An 18,034-nucleotide genomic window follows, 5' to 3' on the forward strand; every position below is an offset into this window, starting at 1 on the left:
ATACTCAATGTGGTTCATCACCAAAATGGCTTGAGAGCTGAACTGGTTGAGCACCTTAAGTATGTGATGAAAGGGTTGAGGGCCTTTAGGATGTACTCCATGCTTTTTACTACATAGGCACACAATTATCTATGTCCTAGCGCAAAACCCATCTACATGCAAAAACCAACCCCAGGTTTGATAAATTGAGTATTCTTACTGATAGGAAAGGTGAGATGTTCTCTAACCAAAGCCACCATATCATTGCGTTTGAACATCAGCTCCACACATGGAGGGGAGAACACGGCACTGACGCCTACAGAAAACAGAAACATCATAAAGACTTTCGTCAATACAAATTACATTGCCCATATTTGCATATCTGCCCTGGTACAACAACCTTCCTACTGGATTATGTAAACGAAATACTGGCTCCTCACAATACTGATGTGACTTCATCAAAGGGCTTAAGAAACGGTCCAAAGGAAAGTTGATCACTGGGGGATTGGACACTGGCACCCCACTGATGCCCAGAATGGGGGTCCCAAAGTCCCCTATGTGAATGGAGCGATACTGAGCATGTTTGGCCACTGCTCCATTTACTGTCTACTGCTCTATTCACATACAGGACCTTTTACCCATATTCTTTCCAACTTTAACCATAAAAGCTGTTTTCTACTATCCTCAAAAATTACTGGATTAAGCTAATTAATTCTAAAAAAAAGAGTATCTGTCCAAAATAGGACCTACACAAGGTAAAATATATCCAGAAAAAAAACACATATTAGTCAATTACAAAAAAAAATTAATACGAAGTCCAAAAATGGACAGGAGACCATCTATCTGTATTGGCAAGAGACATGGTCACCACATGACCAAACAAGTGACCCAGGATCTACAAATGTCCTTCAAATCTCTTCTGCATAAGTTAGTTCCATAACATGGAGCAGCAGCTAATTCGAAACATCCCATGACCCCTATAATGTGTGTCTAAAAGGATGCTATCATGTCCTGACTGTGATATCTGGTATCACTGCCTTCCGTAACGATGTCTCTGACCTTGCCTTTGGGTCTCCAAGCTTCGTAGAAGGTGATACGACTGGAATCGGTCAAGAAGTGTATGCAGAGCTGGGAGGGGGTCCAGAAGGATGGTAAAGGGATGAGTTTCCAGATAGACCTGTGAAATAGCAAAACAAATGCTACATATGCTACTACATAAACACCCTATAATATGTTCTACTATACCACTACTGCATTCAAAAATTCCCGGCCTATTGAAAATTCAGTTTATTAGTAAAATGTACAAACTTTTTACTGTCTGCAATCAATGAAGCAAACAAGAACACAGCTATAAAAACAAGTGATTTCTCCAAATTCAGCACAAAATACCAATTTTATTGTCTACCGCAGTCTCAGAATTATTCATCCCTTCATGACAAGTATGTTTAGAATTTAGTAGAGCCAAATTGGCTGTTATAACCTGCTGAAACATGATGAAAACCCAGATTTTCTATGGGGTTCAAGCAGTGGCGGACTAGAGTGACAAGGGCCCACCAGAAGCATTGACTCTAGTGTCCCACCGTTCAGCTACATGAAAATATCACATTACCCTCATTCACAAAATTATCTATATTCCTGCATAACAACAGATGAGGTAGTTTGTTAAATGAATGTGGAGATGATGCCCTTGTCTGAACATAGTGAAACAAATGTATTGTGCCAACTACTTCTCATGTAGGTGGAGTAGAGAGCTCATCCTTGCATGGGGGCCTACCAGAGGATTCTACTGTTCTCCTGTGGGCCAGTCCGAGCCTGAGTTCAAGTCAGATGACTGTGATGGCCACTCCAGAATCTTCAAGGATTTCTTCTTCAACCAAGCCTTGGTGGACTTGAAGGTTTGCTGGTGATCAATGTCCTGTAAGAAGGTGTTTGGTCTCGCTACAGATATTAGAATTTCCTGATGCACTCGTCTTGCCATCCACTCACTTCAGATTTCAAGTATCAGAAGAAACATCAGAGCATCACCGACTCACGGTTATGTTTCACTGTAGATATCACCAAGCCCCAGCCATGCCTCACTGTAGGGCAAATGCAAATGCTTCACTGTAGACATCATTGATCCACTGCCATGCTTTACTGTAGGCAAGCATCACCAAGCAACCACCATGCTTCACTGTAGGCATCACCGAAAATCTATCAAGCTTCACTGTAGGAAGAATGTTTTCCATCTTCAGACATACTGCTGATCCATAGCCCCAAAAAGTTAAAGTTTGGTCTCATCATTCTAATCCCCAAATTTCTGTGGCTTTTTTATTGGTCTTGAGCTTTTTGGAGACAACATTTTATGTGCTTTTGGGTCAGTAGAGGTTTATTTTTTGGAGTTTGGGCATGGAGACCTCCAGAATTTAGTATACAACTCACTATGCAAACTGAAGCCTCTGCTGTCACCAAATCTTGCTGTAGGTTATTTTACAGTAACTTGTGTCCACCTGCCTTCTCAGGAATCTGGTGAGAATCGGTGAAAACTTCCTCTTTCCGCCATGTCAAGATAGTGTAGCCAGTGTTCCTGTAACTTTGAACTCGTGAACTCTGCTTCCTGCTATAGGTAACATTCAATGCTTTGTATCTTATCTTTCCTTTTGTGCAATGATCTTCTCGTAACTTTTCGGACCACTCTCTTGACAACTAAAAAATATTAGTCACCTGGAGGCCATTGCCCATGAAGAACCGGCTAAGATTCATCAGGAACGCTGCTAGAAGCAGGTGTCTGGTTATCCATCCCATTTGGAGCAGGTCACAACAGCCAGATGGGCTCTATTAAATTTGAAAGACGCTTCTCAGGATGGTTTGAATAATTCTGTGACTGCAGTAGTCCGTAAATGTGGCATCTTGTGGTCAATTTGGAGAAACCACTTGTGTTATATTATTTGTATTGAGCCGTTTTTATTGTTCTTGTTTCACTGGTTTATTGCAGAAAGAGTGTAACTATATAAAGTCGTACTTTACTACCCTATTATAAATACTACTATACTTGCCTAGGAAACTGAACAATATGCTGCTATCTATGTGAGTACGTGACATTAGTATGTATAAATTCAATATTTGCTCATTTGACAGGTAATTTACACCTTGCTAATGTATATATCTACAAAGGGGAAAGTTGTGTGCCATTGTACTGACTAGTATATATAGGTATATTTATACACCCTTTATGGATACAGCATAGACCTGCATGACATTTAGCTGTATTTTTAGTTTCTTTATTATTTGTGGACTATTAACTCATTCTCCATTTTTATGCCATTACCTGAAGCCTCTGGACAAGGTGATGGGACGCCAGGTCCTGACCCGCTTCCACCAAGAGGTCTGACAACTTGTGGATAATGAGGTCAAATGGCCCTTGGCTATGGAGACATTTGGTGAGGTCAACCTGAAGATGACACAATACGGAAAGATAAAATAAAGTTCTACAGAGTAATAATTTGGATAACAGGGTTATCACAAGCACAAAATGTGAATAAGGGATAAATGTATAACTGGTGGGGACCATGATGGCTGAGACCCCTGCAACTCATGGATACTGGAGTCCTGTCTCTTCATGTGAATGAAGTGGTAGAGCGTGTGCTTCTTTGGTAACAGTGGTCACGCATGTGTACTACCTCTCTCGTAGATTAATCGAAGGTAATGGAGTGGTGGTCACACATGTGCGCTACCGCTGTCATAGACCCATAGAATTGAATAGACCTGTGATCACATTTGTGCTGTACCGCGTCCATTGACCCATAGAATTGAATCGAGCGGTGGTCCTTTATGGGCGACGTTGCTCCATTCACACAGACAACAAAGAACCCATGTTCTCCACATTGGTGGTGGTTCCAGCAGTTGGACCTCCACCAGTCATAAATCTATACATACATCTATCACCTATCCCATAGTTTGTGGGATTACATCCTTAGCCCCCATGGACACGATTCCTTGTTTCTCGTGATGAAAGAAATGTTGTAAACCAGAGGTTGAGTGTGGGTGAAGGCTCCAACCACCTACAGTGGAACCTCTTCAAAAGACCACATTTTGGGAAGACCACCTCCTAACCCAGACCAGATTTCACGTGACTGATTTTCCATTCCACCATATATTATACGTATTCCCCATCGTCTCAAGAAGACCACCTGTTTAGACTATTTTTTAATGTGATTAAAATGTTCAACTCAATGAAACACTACTCGGTTTCAAATATGACTGAGAAGTAATCGTCATTGAGAAGGACTAACATGGTGAAAGACATTATACGTAAGGGGGTATTCCCATCTCCAAGATCCTATCCCAATATGTAATAGGTGTAATAATAATAGCTAATAACTGCCATTTGAAATGTAGTATAGTTCTTCTGATTCGCTATGTCGCTTACCCCATGTTCATGGCAGCTTAGGTATTAATGGTTACTAACCGCTAACTAACTGGCACTATATGAGTGGTCCTGTACATAGAGTAAGCGACATAGTGAATTAGAAGAACTATACTACATTTCTAATTGGAGGCCTTTATCTAATATTATTATAATTACACCTACTACATATTGGGATAGGATCTTGGAGATGGGAACACCCCTTTAATGTAATATAGTAAAATACATGTTGATATAAAGGAACAAGGGGCCTCATTTATCAAAACTCTAGTTATTGTCCATTGCAAGTTAACGAGTTGTTTATTACTATCACCTCTTATTTGAGGAATGTCAGCCATACCCTCGTTCCTCATTAAAGGTCTGTCTAAGTAGACCTTAAGAATAAGTCCCCCTAAGAAGGGTGTGGACTCCACAATCAAACATGGATCTCAGGCACTCATGTAATAAAAAGCCAAAATTCTTAAAAATCTTACCTCTACAATGTCATATCCTTGATTCCTAGGATACAGACACAAAACAATACATGGGTTATGTGTCAAAATGACATTCACAGAACACAAATAACAGCTAAACAGAGCAATGAAGTTATGGGTAAATAGATATAGTAATGTATGACAATGTCAGATACATCCAAGACCAAAACAAGCCAAGATGATGAACCACATGATGCTTTCGTCAATTTGACAGAGAGCTTTGCTATTAGCAATGGTCTGCACGTATGGCCACCATCTAACTAACACATGAGAGATGTCAAGCAGGAGCTGAAAGCCACCGAGAGGCAAGTTTTCTAATAGGGCTCTCATCAAACCGATGATACCACAAGGCAAAATGTAGACTTGTAGATCAGTTTCCATGACGAAGGTGGAACCAATAATTGTCTTCCTGGAGTCCATATACATAGATAGCTACAAGGACAATTATGGGCATAGAAATTGATGTCCATACCCTCTCCATAGAGGAAGCCCATACAGTTGTTCCCATTGCCAACAGATACGGCTTCGTTAAACGTCATGGTCCTTGAGAGAAGATCTCTGGAACAATTTTTAATACTTTTTGAAATTTTGAACACTACATGTTCCTGTTCTGTTTAATCCTACTTCCTCAACATCGGGAATCCCCATGAATTTTTGATGGCCCCCTTCCACAAGTTAGTTAAGGTGATAGTAAAATTACACTTTGCACTAGCGGTGTTTAAGGTAATGGTGGGCAATACCTACTCTCTGCCCTCCCCTCTAGCAGTCTGGCACCACTCCAATCCATCCTACACTCTGCTGCCCGACTGATCTACCTGTCTCCCTGCTATTCCTCAGCCTCTCCCCTATGCCAAGCCCTTCACTGGCTTCCTATCATCCAGAGACTCCAGTTCAAAACCCTTACTATGACATATAAACCACCAATCGGCCAAACCACTGCATGACCAGCTCTACCCTCGCCTACTGTATTCTCACCCATCCTTTGTAGATTGTGAGCCTTCGCGGGCAGGGTCCTCTCTCCTCCTGTACCAGTTATGACTTGTATTGTTTAAGATTATTGTACTTGTTTTTATTATGTATACCCCTCCTTACATGTAAAGCGCCATGGAATAAATGGCGCTATAACAATAAATAATAATGATTATTCAAAGCCATCCACAATCTGTCTCCTCCATACATCTGTGACATGGTCTCCCGGTACTTACCTACACGCAACCTTCAATCCTCACAAGATCTCCTTCTCTACTCCCCTCTTATCTCTTCTTCCCACAACAACATGCTTCCCACATACTCTGGAACTCTCTACCCCAACATATCAGACTCTCGCCTACCACAGAAACCTTCAAAAAGAACCTGAAGACTCACCTCTTCTGACAAGCCTACAGCCTCCAGTGATCCTCAACCTACTGAACTGTTGGACAACCAGCTCTACCAACTCCTAGTGTATCCTCACCCATCCCCTGTAGACGGTGCGCCCTCACGGGCACGGTCCTCCCTCCTTCTGTACCTGTTAGTGCCTTGTTTTTGCTCATGTTTATTGTATTTGTCTATATTTGCCCCCTTTTCACATGTAAAGTGCCATAGAATAAATGGCACTATAAAAAGGTGATGGTGGGCGATATAGCTCTTGGATTTGTTTAAGGTGATGGTGGGCGATATATGATGTTGGATTTGGTTAAGGTGTTGGTGGGCGATATATGATCTTGGATTTGGTTAAGGTGATGGTGGGTGATATAGCTCTAGGATTTGTTTAAGACGATGGTGGGTGATATATGATCTTGAATTCGTTTAAGGTGATTGTGGGCAATGTACCTTGGATTTGGTTATGGTGATGGTGGGCGATATAGCTCTTGGATTTGTTTAAGGTGATGGTGCGTGATATAGCTCTTGGATTCGTTTAAGGTGATGGTGGGCTATATATGATCTTGGATTTGGTTAAGGTGATGGTGGGCGATATAGCTCTAGGATTTGTTTAAGATGATGGTGGGTGATATAGCTCTTGGATTCGTTTAAGGTGATTGTGGGCAATGTATGACCTTGGATTTGGTTAAGGTGATGGTGGGCGATATAGCTCTTGGATTTGTTTAAGGTGATGGTGGGTGATATAGCTCTTGGATTTGGTTAAGGTGATGGTGGGTGATATAGGTCTTGGATTTGGTTAAGGTGATGGTGGGCGATATAGCTCTTGGATTTGTTTAAGGTGATGGTGGGCGATATAGCTCTTGGATTTGTTTAAGGTGATGGTGGGCGATATAGCTCTTGGATTTGGTTAAGGTGATGGTGGGCGATATAGCTCTTGGATTTGTTTAAGGTGATGGTGGGCGATATAGCTCTTGGATTTGTTTAAGGTGATGGTGGGCGATATAGCTCTTGGATTTGTTTACGGTGATGGTGGGCGATATAGCTCTTGGATTTATTTAAGGTAATAGTGGGCGATATAGCTCTTGGATTTATTTAAGGTAATGGTGGGCGATATAGCTCTTGGATTTTGTTAAGGTGATGGTGGGTGATATAGTGCTTGGATTTATTTAAGGTGATGGTGGGCGATAGAGGTCATGGATTTGGTTGAGGTGATGGTGGGCAATATAGCTCTTAAATTTGGTTAAGGTGATGGTGGGCGATATATGATCTTGGATTTGGTTACGGTGATGGTGCGCAATATAGCTCTTGGATTTGGTTAAGGTGATGGTGGGCGATATAGCTCTTGGATTTGGCTAAGATGATGGTGGGCGATATAGCTCTTGGATTTGGTTAAGGTGATGGTGGGCGATATAGCTCTTGGATTTGGTTAAGGTGATGGTGGGCGATATAGCTCTTGGATTTGTTTAAGGTGATGGTGGGCGATATAGCTCTTGGATTTGTTTACGGTGATGGTGGGCGATATAGCTCTTGGATTTATTTAAGGTAATGGTGGGCGATATAGCTCTTGGATTTATTTAAGGTAATGGTGGGCGATATAGCTCTTGGATTTTGTTAAGGTGATGGTGGGTGATATAGTGCTTGGATTTATTTAAGGTGATGGTGGGCGATAGAGGTCATGGATTTGGTTGAGGTGATGGTGGGCAATATAGCTCTTAAATTTGGTTAAGGTGATGGTGGGCGATATATGATCTTGGATTTGGTTACGGTGATGGTGCGCAATATAGCTCTTGGATTTGGTTAAGGTGATGGTGGGCGATATAGCTCTTGGATTTGGCTAAGATGATGGTGGGCGATATAGCTCTTGGATTTGGTTAAGGTGATGGTGGGCGATATAGCTCTTGGATTTGGTTAAGGTGATGGTGGGCGATATAGCTCTTGGATTTGTTTAAGGTGATGGTGGGCGATATAGCTCTTGGATTTGTCTACGGTGATGGTGGGCGATATATGATCTTGGATTTGGTTAAGATGATGGTGGGCGATATAGCTCTTGGATTTGTTTAAGGTGATGGTGCGTGATATACCTCTTGGATTTGGTTAAGGTGATGGTGGGCGATATAGCTCTTGGATTTATTTAAGGTAATGGTGGGCGATATAGCTCTTGGATTTATTTAAGGTGATGGTGGGCGATATAGCTCTTGGATTTGGTTGAGGTGATGGTGGGTGATATAGCTCTTGGATTTGGTTAAGGTGATGGTGGGCGATATAGCTCTTGGATTTGGTTGAGGTGATGGTGGGTGATATAGCTCTTGGATTTTGTTAAGGTGATGGTGGGCGATATAGCTCTTGGATTTGTTTACGGTGATGGTGGGCGATATATGATCTTGGATTTGGTTAAGGTGATGGTGGGCGATATAGCTCTTGGATTTGTTTAAGGTGATGGTGCGTGATATACCTCTTGGATTTGGTTAAGGTGATGGTGGGCGATATATGATCTTGGATTTGGTTAAGGTGATGGTGGGCGATATAGCTCTTGGATTTGTTTAAGGTGATGGTGCGTGATATACCTCTTGGATTTGGTTAAGGTGATGGTGGGCGATATAGCTCTTGGATTTATTTAAGGTAATGGTGGGCGATATAGCTCTTGGATTTATTTAAGGTGATGGTGGGCGATATAGCTCTTGGATTTGGTTGAGGTGATGGTGGGTGATATAGCTCTTGGATTTGGTTAAGGTGATGGTGGGCGATATAGCTCTTGGATTTGGTTGAGGTGATGGTGGGTGATATAGCTCTTGGATTTGTTTAAGGTGATGGTGGGCGATATAGCTCTTGGATTTGTTTAAGGTGATGGTGGGCGATATAGCTCTTGGATTTGTTTACGGTGATGGTGGGCGATATAGCTCTTGGATTTATTTAAGGTAATAGTGGGCGATATAGCTCTTGGATTTATTTAAGGTAATGGTGGGCGATATAGCTCTTGGATTTTGTTAAGGTGATGGTGGGTGATATAGTGCTTGGATTTATTTAAGGTGATGGTGGGCGATAGAGGTCATGGATTTGGTTGAGGTGATGGTGGGCAATATAGCTCTTAAATTTGGTTAAGGTGATGGTGGGCGATATATGATCTTGGATTTGGTTACGGTGATGGTGCGCAATATAGCTCTTGGATTTGGTTAAGGTGATGGTGGGCGATATAGCTCTTGGATTTGGCTAAGATGATGGTGGGCGATATAGCTCTTGGATTTGGTTAAGGTGATGGTGGGCGATATAGCTCTTGGATTTGGTTAAGGTGATGGTGGGCGATATAGCTCTTGGATTTGTTTAAGGTGATGGTGGGCGATATAGCTCTTGGATTTGTTTACGGTGATGGTGGGCGATATAGCTCTTGGATTTATTTAAGGTAATGGTGGGCGATATAGCTCTTGGATTTATTTAAGGTAATGGTGGGCGATATAGCTCTTGGATTTTGTTAAGGTGATGGTGGGTGATATAGTGCTTGGATTTATTTAAGGTGATGGTGGGCGATAGAGGTCATGGATTTGGTTGAGGTGATGGTGGGCAATATAGCTCTTAAATTTGGTTAAGGTGATGGTGGGCGATATATGATCTTGGATTTGGTTACGGTGATGGTGCGCAATATAGCTCTTGGATTTGGTTAAGGTGATGGTGGGCGATATAGCTCTTGGATTTGGCTAAGATGATGGTGGGCGATATAGCTCTTGGATTTGGTTAAGGTGATGGTGGGCGATATAGCTCTTGGATTTGGTTAAGGTGATGGTGGGCGATATAGCTCTTGGATTTGTTTAAGGTGATGGTGGGCGATATAGCTCTTGGATTTGTCTACGGTGATGGTGGGCGATATATGATCTTGGATTTGGTTAAGATGATGGTGGGCGATATAGCTCTTGGATTTGTTTAAGGTGATGGTGCGTGATATACCTCTTGGATTTGGTTAAGGTGATGGTGGGCGATATAGCTCTTGGATTTATTTAAGGTAATGGTGGGCGATATAGCTCTTGGATTTATTTAAGGTGATGGTGGGCGATATAGCTCTTGGATTTGGTTGAGGTGATGGTGGGTGATATAGCTCTTGGATTTGGTTAAGGTGATGGTGGGCGATATAGCTCTTGGATTTGGTTGAGGTGATGGTGGGTGATATAGCTCTTGGATTTTGTTAAGGTGATGGTGGGCGATATAGCTCTTGGATTTGTTTACGGTGATGGTGGGCGATATATGATCTTGGATTTGGTTAAGGTGATGGTGGGCGATATAGCTCTTGGATTTGTTTAAGGTGATGGTGCGTGATATACCTCTTGGATTTGGTTAAGGTGATGGTGGGCGATATATGATCTTGGATTTGGTTAAGGTGATGGTGGGCGATATAGCTCTTGGATTTGTTTAAGGTGATGGTGCGTGATATACCTCTTGGATTTGGTTAAGGTGATGGTGGGCGATATAGCTCTTGGATTTATTTAAGGTAATGGTGGGCGATATAGCTCTTGGATTTATTTAAGGTGATGGTGGGCGATATAGCTCTTGGATTTGGTTGAGGTGATGGTGGGTGATATAGCTCTTGGATTTGGTTAAGGTGATGGTGGGCGATATAGCTCTTGGATTTGGTTGAGGTGATGGTGGGTGATATAGCTCTTGGATTTTGTTAAGGTGATGGTGGGCGATATAGCTCTTGGATTTGGTTAAGGTGATGGTGGGCGATATAGCTCTTGGATTTGGTTGAGGTGATGGTGGGTGATATAGCTCTTGGATTTTGTTAAGGTGATGGTGGGCGATATAGCTCTTGGATTTGTTTACGGTGATGGTGGGCGATATATGATCTTGAATTTGGTTAAGGTGATGGTGGGCGATATAGCTCTTGGATTTGTTTAAGGTGATGGTGCGTGATATACCTCTTGGATTTGGTTAAGGTGATGGTGGGCGATATATGATCTTGGATTTGGTTAAGGTGATGGTGGGCGATATAGCTCTTGGATTTGTTTAAGGTGATGGTGCGTGATATACCTCTTGGATTTGGTTAAGGTGATGGTGGGCGATATAGCTCTTGGATTTGTTTACGGTGATGGTGGGCGATATATGATCTTGGATTTGGTTAAGGTGATGGTGGGCGATATAGCTCTTGGATTTGTTTAAGGTGATGGTGCGTGATATACCTCTTGGATTTGGTTAAGGTGATGGTGGGCGATATAGCTCTTGGATTTATTTAAGGTAATGGTGGGCGATATAGCTCTTGGATTTATTTAAGGTGATGGTGGGCGATATAGCTCTTGGATTTGGTTGAGGTGATGGTGGGTGATATAGCTCTTGGATTTGGTTAAGGTGATGGTGGGCGATATAGCTCTTGGATTTGGTTGAGGTGATGGTGGGTGATATAGCTCTTGGATTTTGTTAAGGTGATGGTGGGCGATATAGCTCTTGGATTTGGTTAAGGTGATGGTGGGCGATATAGTAACATAGTAACATAGTAACATAGTAACATAGTTAGTAAGGCCGAAAAAAGACATTTGTCCATCCAGTTCAGCCTATATTCCGTCATAATAAATCCCCAGATCTACGTCCTTCTACAGAACCTAATAATTGTATGATACAATATTGTTCTGCTCCAGGAAGACATCCAGGCCTCTCTTGAACCCCTCGACTGAGTTCGCCATCACCACCTCCTCAGGCAAGCAATTCCAGATTCTCACTGCCCTAACAGTAAAGAATCCTCTTCTATGTTGGTGGAAAAACCTTCTCTCCTCCAGACGCAAAGAATGCCCCCTTGTGCCCGTCACCTTCCTTGGTATAAACAGATCCTCAGCGAGATATTTGTATTGTCCCCTTATATACTTATACATGGTTATTAGATCGCCCCTCAGTCGTCTTTTTTCTAGACTAAATAATCCTAATTTCGCTAATCTATCTGGGTATTGTAGTTCTCCCATCCCCTTTATTAATTTTGTTGCCCTCCTTTGTACTCTCTCTAGTTCCATTATATCCTTCCTGAGCACCGGTGCCCAAAACTGGACACAGTACTCCATGTGCGGTCTAACTAGGGATTTGTACAGAGGCAGTATAATGCTCTCATCATGTGTATCCAGACCTCTTTTAATGCACCCCATGATCCTGTTTGCCTTGGCAGCTGCTGCCTGGCACTGGCTGCTCCAGGTAAGTTTATCATTAACTAGGATCCCCAAGTCCTTCTCCCTGTCAGATTTACCCAGTGGTTTCCCGTTCAGTGTGTAATGGTGATATTGATTCCTTCTTCCCATGTGTATAACCTTACATTTATCATTGTTAAACCTCATCTGCCACCTTTCAGCCCAAGTTTCCAACTTATCCAGATCCATCTGTAGCAGAATACTATCTTCTCTTGTATTAACTGCTTTACATAGTTTTGTATCATCTGCAAATATCGATATTTTACTGTGTAAACCTTCTACCAGATCATTAATGAATATGTTGAAGAGAACAGGTCCCAATACCGACCCCTGCGGTACCCCACTGGTCACAGCGACCCAGTTAGAGACTATACCATTTATAACCACCCTCTGCTTTCTATCACTAAGCCAGTTACTAACCCATTTACACACATTTTCCCCCAGACCAAGCATTCTCATTTTGTGTACCAACCTCTTGTGCGGCACGGTATCAAACGCTCTTGGATTTGGTTGAGGTGATGGTGGGTGATATAGCTCTTGGATTTTGTTAAGGTGATGGTGGGCGATATAGCTCTTGGATTTGTTTACGGTGATGGTGGGCGATATATGATCTTGGATTTGGTTAAGGTGATGGTGGGCGATATATGATCTTGGATTTGGTTACGGTGTTGGTGGGCGATATAGCTCTTGGATTTGTTTAAGGTGATGGTGCGTGATATACCTCTTGGATTTGGTTAAGGTGATGGTGGGCGATATATGATCTTGGATTTGGTTAAGGTGATGGTGGGCGATATAGCTCTTGGATTTGTTTAAGGTGATGGTGCGTGATATACCTCTTGGATTTGGTTAAGGTGATGGTGGGCGATATAGCTCTTGGATTTGTTTACGGTGATGGTGGGCGATATATGATCTTGGATTTGGTTAAGGTGATGGTGGGCGATATAGCTCTTGGATTTGTTTAAGGTGATGGTGCGTGATATACCTCTTGGATTTGGTTAAGGTGATGGTGGGCGATATAGCTCTTGGATTTATTTAAGGTAATGGTGGGCGATATAGCTCTTGGATTTATTTAAGGTGATGGTGGGCGATATAGCTCTTGGATTTGGTTGAGGTGATGGTGGGTGATATAGCTCTTGGATTTGGTTAAGGTGATGGTGGGCGATATAGCTCTTGGATTTGGTTGAGGTGATGGTGGGTGATATAGCTCTTGGATTTTGTTAAGGTGATGGTGGGCGATATAGCTCTTGGATTTGGTTAAGGTGATGGTGGGCGATATAGCTCTTGGATTTGGTTAAGGTGATGGTGGGCAATATAGCTCTTGGATTTATTTAAGGTGATGGTGGGCAATATAGCTCTTGGATTTGGTTAAGGTGATGGTGGGTATATAATGTTTGGCAATGATTAAGTTGATTGTGTGAATTATAGCACTTGGCATTGATTATTGCAATGGAGTGAAATATAGCACTCGACGTTACTTAAGATGATGGTTGGAAATATAGCATTTTCCACCATCAAACTACTAATGCCTAAAATTTTTATCTCCCTTAACCATTAAGGTGATGGATGGAGATATAATTTTTGGCATTGTTTGTGATGATGGTGGAGAATATAACACTTGACATTGGCATTGGTTAAGATGATGGTGGGAAATATAAGACTTGGCATTAATTAAGATCATGGTGTGGGATATAGCTTTTGGCATTAGCAACGCTTCAGTTGGTGGTGGGTGATATAGCTCTTAACGCAGGCAGAAAATGAACATGCATGCTAATATTATAATATTATTTTATACAGCAATGTTGTGTACTAATTGTTGTTATATGATGCTTTGTCCTAAACATGAAAACAGTTCTACATAATCTGGGACCTCACTGTTTTTTATTTTCTATAAGAAAAGGGAAAATTGGGTTGGTTACCTATAGATTTTAAGCATTTAGGACATCTGTTTCATAGGTCGAATATTTGAGATTAGAGTATGGACCACGATGTCCAGAATTGTGGTTGGTCTGGATATCGGAGTCCATACCAGTACCATGAATGTAGAAATTGTGAAAATGGCCTTATAATGAACACTTAATTATTATCGCACATTGTCTGATCCTCAAGAGATTTTATAAGGGATCTTCTTCAAGAGATCAAGGTCTCATAAGCTACCTTGTAATGGAACTTCTTCACCTGAAATGTCTCCTACTCATATATATGCACCTTATATGCTACTATGAAGAAATATCTGTCAAGACATAATTTATTTTATATTTATATGGGTCATATTTAAATATTTCACTTTGATAAAGGAATCCCCCAACCATAGGTTGATCACAGAGAGACAGCATAGGATAAACTAAAAATTGCACAGATGGTTTGGAATTGAATAATCTGTCATTGTAACGCATGGACATGCCGGGTCCTCCAAGACCTGTTCTCTACTTTGGTAAAAATGTAGGTGTCCTGATCCTCTAAAAATTCTCCTCTATTAATCCAAAATTCTTTCTTGAAGGAACTATCAGAAAATTAGTTTTCTATATCTATTTCAGCTTACAAAGTCCTGAGACTCTAGCCTACGCCCAATCCATATGATATAATGCATATGCCAATTATCACATGGGATAATAATTAGTGATGAGCGAATATACTCGCTACTCGAGATTTCCAGAGTAAGGAGTATATTCGCTCATCACTAATAATAATGCAATGTATACAGATATATAGGTATATTATGTGTTTGCCAATCGCATTTTGTTTTACATGGGACTGCAGGTAAACCCACCGCTTAATAAGTGGCATGGCGAGGTTATTTCTGCTGTTTCACATATCACAAAAACACACCTACCTGTGTAATCCACTAATCCGAGGTGCAACATGTGCTATATGCCCCCACATAACAGAATGCATACCGTAATATAGTGCACAGGTAGAAGACTGTATCAGATCACTACATAGTCCATGATCCCAGCAGCACACCTGTACATATAGGATGTGTAATATCCATGAAATCGGACTGACCTGCACAGATCCTCAAAGATGTGAAAATTGAGTTTTCTCTTCTTGTTCTCGTTCAGACATACTCCAATCCTTTTCCTGGAGTTCAGGGAAGGCATGATCACCGCACCTGCCGTCAGTCCCCACACTGTAAACCAGCTCGCCCAGGTAACACCAGTCTGCTCCAGTCACCTTTGACCTCCCTGCAGCATTCTTCCTGCTCCAGTAGGATGGGTCCACCAATGGCGGTGACTAAGGGTAGTGAGGACTAGAATACGTGTGGTTTGGGACGGGCATCTATCAGCTGATTGCCATAAATATCGATTAGTTCACAGTCACCAGGAACATGGCATATGACACTCCTCCTGATGAGGAACAGCGACAATGACTGAGCTATGGGATCAGCAGCAGAGTAGTCATATATACGGCATGGATCATATATAGATATATTTATATACGTACAGTATATTATTTATGTGCATAGAATCGATAAAGACACTTAAAAACTGACCCAAAGGAAAGCAAAGCTGTTACTGTAAAGATCCATTTTTTAATATTAAATGCAAAATTAAATCAAAACGCATGTGTTTTATATTTCATGTGTTAGCAGGTACGCGGCTGCAACAAAGCAGGCAGCGAAGAGACGGCGGTACTTAAATCAACAGCACTATATCAGGGGGTAGATCAATCGGTGAAAATAAACAAGTTATGTTACAGAAAAAATACAGTAATTCAGAAGAACTGTATATTGACACAATGCGTTTTACACACTATCGTTCTATTACTACCATTAAGTAACTGTTATCGTCAGCGATGTCTTAGTCCTAATACCCCCCAACCTCAAGGGCGTCACCGTCACTACTGGGCCTGTCACCGGCATCATTCTATAGGCAACACTAAACGCCACACGGACCCTAACGGGAGTCACCGATGACCGTTCTCAGAATCATCCTTACCCCACGAGGCGAGATCCTGCATGGAGCCCCAGACTGAGGAAAATTGACAGTCATCTTGTGTTTCTTCCATTTTCTAATAATTGTGCAAACAAGAATCGACCATGTTGGATTCTAACATTCCCAATTAACCTTAGACACCCAATAGACAGCTGGGCAGGTCTAGGGACATCTTTGGCTTTGAAAAAAAATGTCAATAAATCAAGTGTGATGGTCTTCAAAGATCTTCACTCCCTCTCAGCTGCAAGCATGTTTGTGATATAGGACCTGTGAATATCTGCGCAAACTTCAGACATGATTTTGATGTTGGCAGCATAGACGCTAGAAGACGAATACTACAGCTTAGCTCCATCATGACCAGAGCTTCTTTCGGTTTTGCATTTTCGTTTTACGCTCCCCTCATCCCAGAGCCATAACTTTTTCCGTCAATATGGTCATGTGAGGGCTTATTTTTTGCGGCATGAGTTGTACTTTTGAACGACATCATTTGTTTTATCATGTCGTGTGCTAGAAAACGGAAAAAAATTCCAAGTGCTGGGAAATTGCAAAAAAGGGCAATCCCCCACTTCTTTTTTGTTTGGTTCACTAGATGCTAAAACTGAGCTGCCATTATGATTCTCCAGGTCATTACGAGTTCATAGACACCAGACATGGCTAGGTTCTTTTTTATCTAAGTGGTAAAATTTTTTTCCAAAGTTTGCTAAAAAAAATTGCGCCATTTTGCAATACCACTAGCATCTCCATTTTTCGTGATCTAGAGTTGGGTGAGGGCTTATTTTTTGCGTGCCAGGCTGACGTTTTTAGTGATACTATTTTGGTGCAGATACGATGTTTTGATCGCCCGTTATTGCATTTTAATGCAATGTCGCGGCGACCAAAAAAACGTAATTCTGACATTTTGACTTTTTCTCACTACGCCATTCAGCGATCAGGCTAATCCTTTTTTTTTATTGATAGAACGGGCAATTCTGAACACAGAGATACCACATATGTGTATGTTTGATTTTATTTTTATTGTTTTATTTTGAATGGAGCAAAGGGGGGTGATTTTAACTTTTTTTATATATTTTTAAACACATTTTTTTTTACTTTTGGCATGCTTCAATAATCTCCATAGGGGACTAGAAGCTGTCATAGCCTGATTTTCTGTGCTACATAGAGGCGATGGTTAGATCGCCTCTATGTAGTAGAATTCCTGACTTGCTATGAGCGCTGACCACTGGGTGGCCCTCACAGCAATCCGGCACTGACAACCATAGAAGTCTCCAGGAGACCTCGGGTTGACATTTCGACACACTGGTGACTTGCGATAGTGTGAAGCAGGTCACTGATGTGCGTATTTTCAGAGCGACTGCTGGAAGTGCCATTTAAATGCCACTGTCACGCTGCTGCAATGCCGGTAGGTGCAAGCTCCACAAGATGGCTATAGAGTAGAAGGAGGGCTGCACCTAGACAAAGCAGACCTGTCGTGCAGCAGCGAGGCTACCACTAGGTGGCAGCAGGAAAGTCAAACAAGCCAGGTAGATATAGTCAGTAGCGCGGTACCAAAGGAATAGGAAAAACACAGAGTCAGAGACAAGCCAAAAGGTCAATACTAGTCAGGAGCGGATTGAAGGCAGAATCAGGTCAGCGTACAAGCCAAGTCAAAACCAGGGAGTAAACACGTAAAAGTGAAACACTGAGTTAAGACTGGGATTGGAGAAAACAGAGTTCAGGCAGCTAACGCAGCAGGAC

General features: G+C 41.8%; 1 protein-coding gene across 1 annotated transcript in view; it reads right to left on the reverse strand.

Moving 5' to 3' along the window:
- LOC138661689 (inositol-tetrakisphosphate 1-kinase-like) overlaps window positions 1-15,657 on the reverse strand; it is a 23,937-nt gene extending 8,280 nt beyond the window's left edge. The window contains exons 1-5 of the mRNA XM_069746543.1: window positions 15,372-15,657; window positions 4,858-4,882; window positions 3,287-3,409; window positions 1,039-1,156; window positions 200-295 (exon numbers count right to left, since the gene is read on the reverse strand). Of these exons, the coding sequence (XP_069602644.1) occupies window positions 200-295; window positions 1,039-1,156; window positions 3,287-3,409; window positions 4,858-4,882; window positions 15,372-15,466 (457 nt within the window). The 5' untranslated portion in view covers window positions 15,467-15,657. The remainder of the gene's footprint in view (window positions 1-199; window positions 296-1,038; window positions 1,157-3,286; window positions 3,410-4,857; window positions 4,883-15,371) is intronic.
- Window positions 15,658-18,034: the final 2,377 nt, after the last annotated feature.

This window comes from Ranitomeya imitator, chromosome 2 (assembly GCF_032444005.1).
Source record: "Ranitomeya imitator isolate aRanImi1 chromosome 2, aRanImi1.pri, whole genome shotgun sequence".
In the NCBI taxonomy this organism is placed as follows: Eukaryota; Metazoa; Chordata; class Amphibia; order Anura; family Dendrobatidae; genus Ranitomeya; species Ranitomeya imitator.